Here is a 12068-nt window from a genome sequence, read left to right as displayed (position 1 = left end):
CTGAAAGCAATTAATTTATTTCATCCCAAAGTGATTTGCAAGCAATGGCCAAATTCATTTGTGACCCAAACAAGTCTGAACAATCTTATGTGCAATTGTCCTGTGAAAAAAATCCTTGGAGAAGGAGAGGTTACCACTGAAGTAACTAACATACATTAGATCCAGGAAAACAGGAAAGGCCCAGTGGGCAGGAGTGTGCAGGGACTGGTCATTCCTTATGGGAAGGAGAGACAGCATAAAGAGGGGAGAAAAAAAAAATTCTGGGACCCGAGTTGAACTGGTAAGTAATAAAGAAGAAAAAAAACTACCTCACATCTTGAGAATATTTGAACATGTTTAGATTAATGAGAGTCAAACACTAGACAAAAGCAGCCTTAGTATCCCAGGACATTATTCTGAACTAAGGCCTCAAGAGGAAATTTAAAAAAAAAGTCACTTACTGAATGAAGGATATGTGCCTCCTAATTAAACCATATTTTCTACAGAATTTCCTAATGGGATTTTAGATACTGTATGCATTTGTGAAAATCCAGGTTTGCCTTTACATATGAATCCCCACATTGAGCATGAAAGAATTTACTGTAACATAAAATTTCTATAATAATGGAAATAACCAAACAAAAATCAGATTTTGGAGATCATCTGAATGAGTTTGTCAGAAAAATCAAACTGTTTTAGAGGAAAACTGACTTTTTAACTGTATTAAAGTGACAGAACTGAATTGTTTCTCAATACCTAGTTCAGGTGCTGGCAGCAGTGCTTCCAGGCTAATATAGATATTTCTCCTTGGGGTTAATTAATTTGGATTATATGTCATGGGACATAACAGTACATCCCACTGCCAGGGCTCAAGAGAGATTTTCAGAGATAGAACGAGTACCTTTAAATAGTTCTGCAGTACAGTGAACATGTGTGAATGATTGCTCACCCTCAACCACTCAATCCTCAAAGCTGCTTCCCTAGGCAAAAATAATAAGCCAGTGGGATTGCATAATGAAGACACTAAAACACAGACAAGGTGCAAGAGTCAATCTGTTAAAGATATGAGATGCAGTCAGGTTCTGTCTGTGGCTGACCTCTAGGGAAAACAAAACCTTCAGTTAGTTTTCTCTCTGCCTGTAGACTGTTGCATGTGCTAGATGAGGAGGATGTTGTACTTCTGTACAGCAACAATCAGCTGAAGTTTTGACTTGCAATCTGTCGTATAGGAAAACAACATTTAAGCACTCTCACGCTGTGCCCACTCCCATGGACCAGAAGAACCCCAGCAGCAGTTCCCACATGGGTTTCTGATGCTAAGAACCACTGCCCTTTTTATTCCCCCGAGTACTTGCACACTTAGGTTGCAACTCCTTTAGATCTGCTCTGCTCAGTCTGGCAACTGCAAGTCAAGAAGTAATTTTTGCCATATCTTTTGTGAGGGAGAAAATACCTTCATGGATAAGTTATTAGAAGAGAGTAGTCAAAAAACCCTAAGTGCTGAAGCCCTATTCCTTGCTTGTCTTTTGAGATAAGACTCACACCAAAACTGAGCATATATTCCAGATGGAAAGATCCCACCCCTCTTTCCCCTAAGGTGAACTGTGACCAGGCTTCTGGTCCAGCCCCATCTCTAAATGATAGCATAGTTCTGCTTTAGCTTCTTGTCCTTCTTTATACCAGTGACAATTGTGAAGCCTTCCCACACCCACTCAAGGGACAGAGTGAAAGAGTGGCTAATCACATGAGCAAGCCTATCTGGAGTTAATCTGATGCACAAGGTCATCTTGCTCTTGATCATTATTAGGCAGGGACCCTCGGAGTCAAATTCAAATTGAAATTAAAACAGAGTAGAAGGAGGACTATAAATAAATCAACAGCTAACAAGTATCTCATTGAAGCATATTAAAGGGCTTTGTATATTTAATCTGCACACAGTGTGCTGTGTCTGGTGGTGATTGATGCTTTTTCATCTTTTTTTGCAGCTTTTATGAGAGCTGGTGGTAATCTCCTGAGAAACAATATGATTTGTAATAAAAAGATTACCTGTATTAAATAAAAATAATATATACATAGGAAATGCTGTTAGCGCGACAAATCTGGTTAAAGATATTACCACCACGAAAAAATGTGATTTTTTCCCTGGCTGTCTAATTCATTTTAGGGAAAAGTAATATCTTTAAAACTTAAGCCTGTATTATTTATAAAGGAAGCAATAACTGATTTTCCCATTTCCTATATTAATAAATTTATTTGCATATATTTATATCAGAATTAATGAGTTTTCTCTCTCTATGAATGCAAAAACTGCACTGAAAGGGAAAAAGAGAATCAAGAATTGCTTTATGCTTTTAGATTGCGAGACAACGAACTCTTATGACTTTTCTACAGCTTGACACAGTAAGTCTCTGTTTTCTTTCCTTTCAGTAGAGGCCTTACTGTCATCAGAAATACTGGAAAAATATGCTTTTAAAAACTACAGTCCAGCAGGGTATATACAAAGCAAGTAGACAAAATGATCTCTGGAGAGAAGTCAGAACTTCACAAATTTATAACACTAAGCATCACCTTGGTGGTACTCTAGACCCAAAGACCTCAAAGTGTTTCTAAGAGTTGCTTATGATGGTGCAAAGACTTCCAACATGCCCAGAGATCCTGAGAAGTTATTACCTGCTGGTAGTGCTTAAATGACTGCTCAAGAGTCAGTAACACAATGAAGAGTAAAGACCCTGCTGTCTATAAGTACTTTTGAGAGGGAAATGTCAGGAAAGGTCAATCTGATAGCTGAAGTGCAAAAGTGGGATAAGAATAAAAAGGGATAAAAAGATGAGTTGATCAAAAGCAAATCTCAATATTGAAGGCATGGAGTCCTGGAATGCCTTTCCAATAAAGACACTAAACATAGAAACCTTTATTGCTCTTTTATGATGCTAAGGCCAATTCTTGGAAAGAATTCCAGGAGCTACTTGACCAAGGTAAAGTGGAAGGTACCAGCCAATACCTGTTTGATAAACCAATTTTACCTCCATTCCAGTACAATATGCACAGCACATACAAACTTTTATCCAGAGCCAGATTTCAATACACTTAAAAAAGGTGAAATAAGGTTTCTCCTGTACAGTCCCGTTACTGAAGGCAACGCTTGCTCACTGCTGCCTTCTGTGGTCAGGTGCAAATCAAACTGTTTGACCTGAGAGACAAGATGTTATGCCAACATCAACTTTGCACAGAGTGCATCCAAGTTGCTGCATTTCTTTGTCATGTATTCAGACTGTCCATCTGCAGATATAAATGTAGCTTTTTCAATTTTTAAGATGCTGAGAAGGTTTCACAGCTCCCAAAGGCAGCAGCACCCTTCCAGGGTCTTAAGTGTGGCAGTTCTCTTTTTGCAACCTGCCTTTGACTTGATCATACAGTTCTCAGATCTGCTGTTTGCCTGACAGCATCTCACAGTTAGCAATTCCTAAGCTGCCATAGGACCAGTCACCTGGGGTAAATGACAACAATGAGCTCAGCTGAACATGCACCAACATAAAAGCAAAAGAGTAAGAATGGAAGGAGTTCTACTGTTTCTTCCAGTGGATCCACATCCAGACAAAATTTTGAGTGCTTCAGATCTCAGCAGCCTTTGAAGACAACTATCCTCACAAAACTGCTGGTTACCTGCTAATCACACAAACACAGCCACAAAGCATTCACTCAGACTGTGAACTCATTATGCATGAAAAGTGTGCCAGGGAGATACAGCAGCCTTTGTTGTTTACAACAAGAAATAACTGCTCCACAGTCATTCATGACTGCAGCTAACATATGGCTCACAGAGTGTGATGGCAACCATTGCCTCAGGTGGTTCACTAAACCATCAGCTACTGCTGGTAGCAGCCAATATCACAGGGCTTATTACTTAATTAACACAGCACTTTATTTGTATTAGTTCACTGAAAAAAAACCCAAACCACAACAGCAAAGCACTTGGAAAGCTGCAGGAGACATGGCCATCCCTCATTATCCATACAGCAGTCTCCAAACGTGGAATATTCTGGCCTAGCTATCTTCCTGTATTTCTCCACAAGGATAGGTAGGTTTCAGCAAGATACTCCTTAAAAAATACACCTTGAAGGATCTGTCCTCCTGGTAGACCCTGTTATAACACAACACGTTACAGAAATGAGGTAACAACTCTCTGCTGCAGCCCAAGTATATTTGCTTGGGCATTACCAGCTGCCTGCTGAAAAGGGCAATCAGGAAATTTGGTGCCCCTGTATGCTGGGCAGATGGGAAAGGTACGCACAACATTCTATTTCCATAAATTCAATTCCATGGTGAGAGCCAGCTTGGCACTGTATAAACAGTAAGAAGATCAGAACAAGATTACACTAAATATTCCTTCTGGAGCGCTGGATGTAATGTCATCCTACTTCTTCAGGAAGTTGATTCCATGATCCCTATCATTTCACACCTACCAGAACCTAAATATCCTCACCTGGCCCAGGAATGCTCCTTATGCCACCACAGCAAGCTCCAAGTGCTTGCCAGTAGCCACATGAGCGTACTTGGGCTTAGAAGACCTACCATCTCATAGAACATGATACCAAGTCTCATCTGCCCCAAAGTCAGAAGTTCATGGTCAGACAGGTAATAAAATATTAGCTATCTGTTTACATGCCTCAGTTCTCACAAAACTAAATAATCCTTCTCCCTTGCATCAATCATGGTCCCATTAAGATGTTTTCACTGAATTCAACATTCATGGCATAAAGGTTGCCCTGAGTAAGCCCCAAGTCCACACAGAGAGTACAGAAAGTGTCAGAGGCAATTCCCCTTCATTACACAGCCTCTGTAATGCACTAAATAGTTCATAACAAGGTGCAGGAAAGAAGTTATCTTGCCCCTTACCTGCAGAGAACAGAAGGTCTGGGTAAATGGCTCTATTCGGACCAGATAAGATGCCACTATAATTGCTGATGAGTAGTGAGTACAGTAATGGCACTGGGCTGACAGGTCTCCTGGAAATTGCACACAAATCAGATTTCAGTACAAAATGCCACCATTTCAAGCCCATAGCATCCAGTTACCACAATACAGCTAAATAGGGAACAGGTATTTTAAGCAGATGTGTTCAAAGACCTGTGAGCTAAAGCACACCTTGCACTGAATATGTGCATTGAATGTGCAGTTACTACTGAAGTATGTTCACTTTTTGCCTTCCACATTTCATTTTCTGAAGAATAAGGCCTTTAATTTTCCAGACCATCCCTTTCTCCAGTAGTGCCAAAAAGGTCTTGATCTCCAGAGGTCAACAGCTTTAACATTCTGTTTCCTTTTCTTAAGGTAGCTGTTAGTTAACCTGTGTGCAGCAGCCTCCTACATGAAGCTTAGCTAACAAATAAGACCAACATGTGCAGCTTAGCTAACAGCACAGTCTTTTCCAGGGAACATTGCTTTTTGCTGTAGCATTTTTTTCTGTCCAAGGGAAGAGAACAGAATTCAGCAGTACAAGGCACATAAGGAAGTATTTGCAGGAGACATTTCTCTTTCAATCATTAATCAGATTGTATATAGCAGAGAGAGGGGTTCTCCTTGGCATGGTGTTTCCCGTAGCCACAGCTCTGCAAAGTTTTTGGGTGTTCTGAGGGGACTCAAGCCTCTGCTCTCTATTAGTCTCTTAAAACACTCACCCTCACTCTTTTCCACTTCATTGAAGCGCTGGATGAACTTGCGTTTCCTCTCCACAGTCTGTGCTCCCATGGGCTTTGACAGGTCCCGAAATGTATGAGGATTAGTGAGGTTTAGAGTCTGAAAAGAAAACCAGCAGAGATGGAGATTTTAAGATCTTAGACATCATGACTATTCCAGTGATACTGGATCGTGGCAAGACTGTGTTGAATATTTTGCTCATACAAGAAGATCACAGGTTTACCCTCCTCCAGAACTTCACAAATAAAGGACCTGTCAGATTGCAAATTGCTCTCAAGTCTTTTCTGTCTAAAACTTCTTCTCTGTGGTCACATAAACCTGTTCATGCCTATCTGCTGAGCTGATGCAACCTGTCCTTAACCAGGTCTGTAGTAAACGGATGTTCATCCATCTTTGTGAGACAGAACATGATGCTCAGTATGCCGACTTGAAGATAAGACTAATCTATATAGAAGCAGTACAGTTCAAACTATTTCAGATTTTAAACCATTGGTCTAGACCCCTCTGCTTCAGTGGCATAATTCACCAATCCTTTGGGCAGTCGCTTCCATAGAAAGTATGTAATTCTGCAGCAAGCACTGACCTCAGAGTGGTAGTCAGCAAGGACCCACGGAAACACAGGATACTGCATGTAATCGTTGTAGCTGCGGCCAGCCAAAGTGTTCAGGTACATTAGGTAATCAAAGTTGCTGATCTCCCTCTTCTGCAGGGAAAGGAAACAAGCATTAAAATCTACAGACTCTGCCCCTGAAAACCATGCAAAGGCACCCTCAGAAGCCTGTGGTTCCCAGGTCCACCAGGACAAGAATTATAAATAGTGAAATCAATCATCCTTTGCCATTCAGAAAAACACAATACCTCTTCTACAACAATCCATTCAACAGAGTCTGTCTTCATTCTGTCTCTTCTTCAGACAGGCCATTTGCATTTGTCTATAATCATGCAGTGCTTTTATGCTGTATTTGCATAACAGAGCACTTTTTCCCAATTTAAAAGTGAGCCAAATGCATCCAGTCTGGATATTGGAAAACCCTGGACAACTGCCTGTACAGAAAAGGCTGCACAAAGTGCTACATATAAACAAGAGGGTATGGATTTCTTCCTTTGTCTCCAGTCACCAAGATCATGACTACAGAAAAGTACACACATCTCCCAGCTCAGCAAAACATCTGGTGCATTGATTTAGATGTACAGATGATCTGTGAACAGGCATTCAACTAGGTGGCTCTCTCTGGTCTCAATTTAAAATTGTGCACAAAATCACACGTAATCACCCAGACAGTAGCACCATATGTTTCATAGCAGGAGGAGCAAAAACTGCAATAACCAGATGTAAATACTGTGCTCTTCTTGCCAACAACCTCACCTCCAGCAGTGAGAAAACAGCTTAGGCCATGAGGTACATATGTACACACACATATATCTGTGTGCAGACATATCTGTGTGGTGAAATTCTTTGCTTAATCATGTGCAGCCAAGATTTAGTTTACCTGCCACTTCTGGAGCATTGTCTTTTCCCCTCCTGAGTGCTTCCTGTATGGAACAAACATTTGATTGAAACAGCCTGCTTCAGAACAATAAAAGAAAGCCAACATGTTAACATCTGTGCTCCCTGTGCCCCCGCTCTCATCCCACAGAAATAAGAGAACACCAACACTAGAAGAAGGTTGAGGTTTCATCATTGACTAAATAAATCCAAAATCAGAGCATCATTGATTATGTTAGTGCTGTCCTGAGTTAAGCCACACTGCTCATCAGTCTGTACTCCCAGTCTCATGCCATTGTAGAGCTGCAGAGTGCTAATGACAGGTACCATTACGCCTGTCTGTTTCCATTCTGAAGCCTTATTCTCAAAAGCTTATGTTTTTCTGAAGCATTCAGAAAACACTAGCTTAAAAACAGAAGTCTCTCAGTCTCCATATCAAATACTGTTGTTGCACAAAGTACTTTGAAACTAATGTAGTTCTTAAAAAATGGATTGTCATTTTAATATTTTGGAAGTAATATCTTTTCCACTTTTTTGTTCTCAAAATGCAACTTGTTATTAAAACTTTAAATAAAAAAACCCAGATCAACTAAAAGCAGGAGAATTAACTTGAAAGTAAGAAAGTCAAAGGTTCTGAGGAAACAAAAGTTTCATTTCAACTGCACTGAACCAGAACGTATGTCAGTATCTGAAGACCATCGACTTGTTCGTGTCGATATCTAGAGACCAAACTGAGACAAATGACAGATTTGGATAACTGTGGTTTAACCCCAACTGCTAAATGAGCCCAGCACAGTCTCCCTTGCATAGGGATGGAGGAACTGGAGGAGGAAAAGTGAGAAAACTGGTGGGTTAAGAGTTTAACAGATAAAGTATAGGATGTGCATGCAAACAAAACAAAACAAGGAATTCACTCACTACTTCCCGTTGGCAGGCTGGTGTTGAGCCATCTCCATGGCTCCATCACATCTAACAATGACTGATGAGAACAAACACCATCGCTCGGAATGTCCCTGCCTCTTCCTTCTTCCCCCAGCTTTATATGCCAGGTATGGCATGGTTTGGTACGGAACTCGCTTTCGGCCACGGGGGATCAGCTGTCCTGCCTGTGTTCCCTCCCAACTTCTTGTGCACCCCAAGCCTGCTCATGGTCCTGGTGGGACAGTATGAGGAATAGAAAAGGCCTTGACCCTGTGTAAGCACTGCTCAGCAATAATTAAAACTTCCCTCAATTATCAACATGGCTTCCAGCACAAATCCAACTGCAAGTTTCTTCTAAAATGAGGAAAATTAACTATCCCAGCCAAAACCAGTACACAGATTGAAGAAACTTTTCATCTGCCAAAGTAAACAGGCTTACTGGCACAATATGATACTGGTGGTAAGAGAGGCTCTTTCCTTTGAGTGTAAAACAAATCCTAAGGTGCCAGCTCAGAGTCAGGACTTTTAACTTCATGAAGTGTAAAGAAATTAGTTCAGGATAGATTATAAAATTACTGCATGAATAACTAGCTGCTAATTTTCACTCCTGTGTTCTGTATTGGATCACACTAGAAATCCACAAAGCAAGGCTTCAAAGTAGCTTCAAAGATCTAAATAAAACACTGGAACGGTCTATGATCATTACCCTTTTATTGAATTTGCAGTAGTAAATTCTTGTCAACCACCTCTCATGTTTATGAATCACTCTTTTACTGCCTATTCAATCCTGGACCAGTTAATAGTGTACATAAAGGAAAAACACTATGGTTTACACATTATTTTATTCCTTGCTTTGGACTCTCTACAGAGAAAAGTGTGTATCTGAGAGAAGGATTTTGCATGAATAAACATGAAAGCTAGGATGAATTCTAGCACATGGTCTACAATTCCTAAGTTTTGCTTAGTTCTCCTGCTAAGCATATGAAACCTAATAATGTTTATGGAAACCAGTACACAAGAAGGTGTAGAGTTCATGTCCAGCACAGAAAAATATGACCTTCACTCTTTGTCCAAAAAAAGAAGAGATTATACAATGATCTCATTTCCACAGTATAAATCAGAAGAAATTCTGTTGATTAGAGTAGTTGTGTTGCACCCCCAGCTTCAGCAACACATGGTTCATGAATGTGGGAACTCCAAAGTACAAAACAGGTATCATGAGCACTTACCCTTTAAAATTAAGCTCTCTCACACTCTATGTACATTTCACAGAGCTTTGCCCCAGTGGCCTTTGTAAGGCCTCCAAGACACATTTGGAACTCAGAGAGGGTATCTTAAAGGGATGGAACAGGATCAGGATTCCTGGCATTATTTGAAGTGTGGTTGGATTAGGCTGTTTGTTACAGAGTGATCAAGTTAGGTTCTTCCCTTTCCACAGGGGCACACTTGCTCACTAAAACCACCCAGTTTTATTTTGGATTTCTGGCTGAGTTAGGAAGCAGGGGAGAGCATTATAAAAATGCTATACACACAGGACTAAACAGGGCCAGTCTTGTGTGGATGTTATGCAAATATACATGTGCTGACTTGTGGGTGCCATGACTCCCTAGTGAAACACTTGCTCTGCTTGTCACAAGCCCTAAACAGCTAATAAGACCCTACAAGGGTGAAAATAATTCTCTCTGCTGACTTTGGGAGCCACTACATAACTCAAAGAGGTTGACAAATTCACCATGTCATGAAAATAAGCAAGGCTAAATGTAGTCTCTCCCCTGGAAAAGCCAATCCTGGGTCTCAGAGGACGAGGGAGGATGATCCCTCTAATTCCCCAGAGATCTGAAATTCTCCATTCTCTGTTGACTCAAGGTCTTGGAGCAAGAATTGCATTACAGGCAGCTCAAGCCTATTCCTACCTTCTCCTTGATAACCAATTAGCATTTTTCCAGCCAACGCCTCTCTAGACAGCACAGCAAAAGCTCAGTGTAGATGAAGGTCAGCTATCCAACCGCATTAAGTGCATTTAAAAAATAAATCAATAATCAAAGGCTGATTTGTAAAAGAAACTGAAGTGCTTTATAGATATAAATAACTAAACTTCCAGAGGGAGTGAAATTATATAGACTCAAGAGAAGTACCTACAGATCTATGTATATCTTAATTTATAAGATATATGTTTGTAGGGCACCAGCCATGGCAGAATGTAAACACAATGTGTACTAATGATGATCCACCTTTGGCTAAACTATACGTGATTTATTAATCCCTCTCCCATTAACATCAGACTATGATCTCACTCTTGTGATAGCCAGTGTGCCATTTGCTAGAGACAGGTGGACCTCAACCCATTTGGAGATTCATTGCAGATGAGATAATCTCAAAGGATAAGATTTTTCCCTCACTAAAATTAATACTAAAATTCCAATAAACTTTATAGATTCTTAGATTTCACAAAACTGCTTTAATTTTCTTTTTTTTTTCCTTCCATCCTCCAGACTACAGTCTGAAAAACTGTGCCAAAGCTCTCCTAAAACCACTTTTCTTTAAGAGTCTTTGCAATTACCAAAGATTTTGTAAGGAAAACCTCCTTTCTGGTAAGCCACAACTTAGGTCCAAGTCATACTATTGAAAAAGGAAAGAAGACTTAAAAAGGAATACCAGCTTCCCTTGTGAAACAGTCAAATCTCTCTCAAACTCAGAAAAGTGTTAGGTTAGATTACTTTAGAATAAAGGTACAACGTATCTTCCTTGTTTGACTGTATCAGTCCACCTTCCGGGTATTCTTAATCTGTGCTCAAAGAATAGAGAGGTAATTCAAAATAAAAAATAAATGCCATATTCAAGTAGGGCTCCTTGAACCAGAGTGTCCTGAAGAGGCTAGGGAAGGAGAAAGGAATCTCCCCCATTCATGAGGGAATGCACCATGTGCATTCACAGTGCTTAAAGGTATAACTTTTCCACTGTGGAGATGCTGCACTCAGGCATACTTCAGGTCATGAAGAAACACGTTGAGTAAATTCAATTAATTTGTTTAGGTGAGCAGAATTCAATCTCCAGCCCTGGAATCAGACAAGTACATAAACATCATCAGCTTCTTTATGCCAATAATATCTTGGACCTTTAGTTATCAATTATCAGTGAGAGACAGGCCTCAATGTTGTATCTCCTGTGAATAATACCTAAACAAACCACTCAGCTACGTCTCTTTTATAGTAGAATTTTTTTCAGATATTATTTTGAAATTATTGCAATCGGTTACTAAAAGCTTGAGTTTGGTAACCTCAGTCATAGGGAAAAATGTCAGTGAATTGACATGCTCCAGAGTGAAATCATTGTACCAAGTGCACTTTTGAAGGGTCACAGATTGATAGATATTGCAGATAGATATGACAGATAGATAGATAGAGAGATAGATAGAGATCGATCTGCACAGATAGATAAATTGCAGCTCACATAATCTCTGCTGCACCATTGAATGAGCCTTCCCTCCTATGCCACATCTATCCCATTTGGCATGTGCTAAGGATGGTATCACAAACATTGTGAGTTTTAACACACACAGACAAGTATCTCTCACTCTGCTACAGCCAAGTAAAATGAAATAGTCAAGTGACTAAAATGGACAGTTAAGGCAGTGTTGGAAGCTGACTAACAGCTTCTAACGAGCTCCAGATGCTTTTTCTTTCTGCATAATTTGAAATCTAACATTTCCAGGCACTGCATGCCGTTCAGTTCTTTTCTTTCCAGCTCGATCTTGCAGTCTGGAACCAACCATTATGCTAATAATCTCCAAGGGCGTAGCACTCCTGTTGCTTAGTAACACAAGTTTCATAGACTGCAGAAGGAGCACTGAAGAGCAGGACCCTGGAGTTGGGGAAACCCTTTTGCCACTCCACACTGGCATGTTCACCCAACCTTCTTGAAGGCCTGCCATTTTCCATCAAGGAAGTACGACTCAGAATTCACAGGACTGTGGAAAGGAAACTGT

General features: G+C 40.3%; 1 protein-coding gene across 9 annotated transcripts in view; it reads right to left on the bottom strand.

Moving 5' to 3' along the window:
• Positions 1-12068, bottom strand: part of WDFY4 (WDFY family member 4) — a 138509-nt gene that overhangs the window by 21848 nt on the left and 104593 nt on the right. For 8 of the 9 annotated variants that reach the window (XM_069019561.1, XM_069019562.1, XM_069019563.1 and 5 more), the window contains 4 exons: positions 7167-7209; positions 6260-6379; positions 5658-5775; positions 4876-4985 (listed from right to left, as the gene is read on the bottom strand). In XM_069019561.1, the coding sequence (XP_068875662.1) occupies positions 4876-4985; positions 5658-5775; positions 6260-6379; positions 7167-7209 (391 nt within the window). Of the gene's footprint in view, positions 1-4875; positions 4986-5657; positions 5776-6259; positions 6380-7166; positions 7210-10544; positions 11140-12068 lie in introns of those variants that run through there. The other variant, XM_069019565.1, reaches the window with a different exon arrangement.

This window comes from Aphelocoma coerulescens, chromosome 6 (genome assembly GCF_041296385.1).
Source record: "Aphelocoma coerulescens isolate FSJ_1873_10779 chromosome 6, UR_Acoe_1.0, whole genome shotgun sequence".
NCBI lineage: Eukaryota > Metazoa > Chordata > Aves > Passeriformes > Corvidae > Aphelocoma > Aphelocoma coerulescens.
The sequence above is the reverse complement of the archived record's forward strand: the minus strand, read 5'-3'. Positions and strand labels throughout refer to the sequence as shown.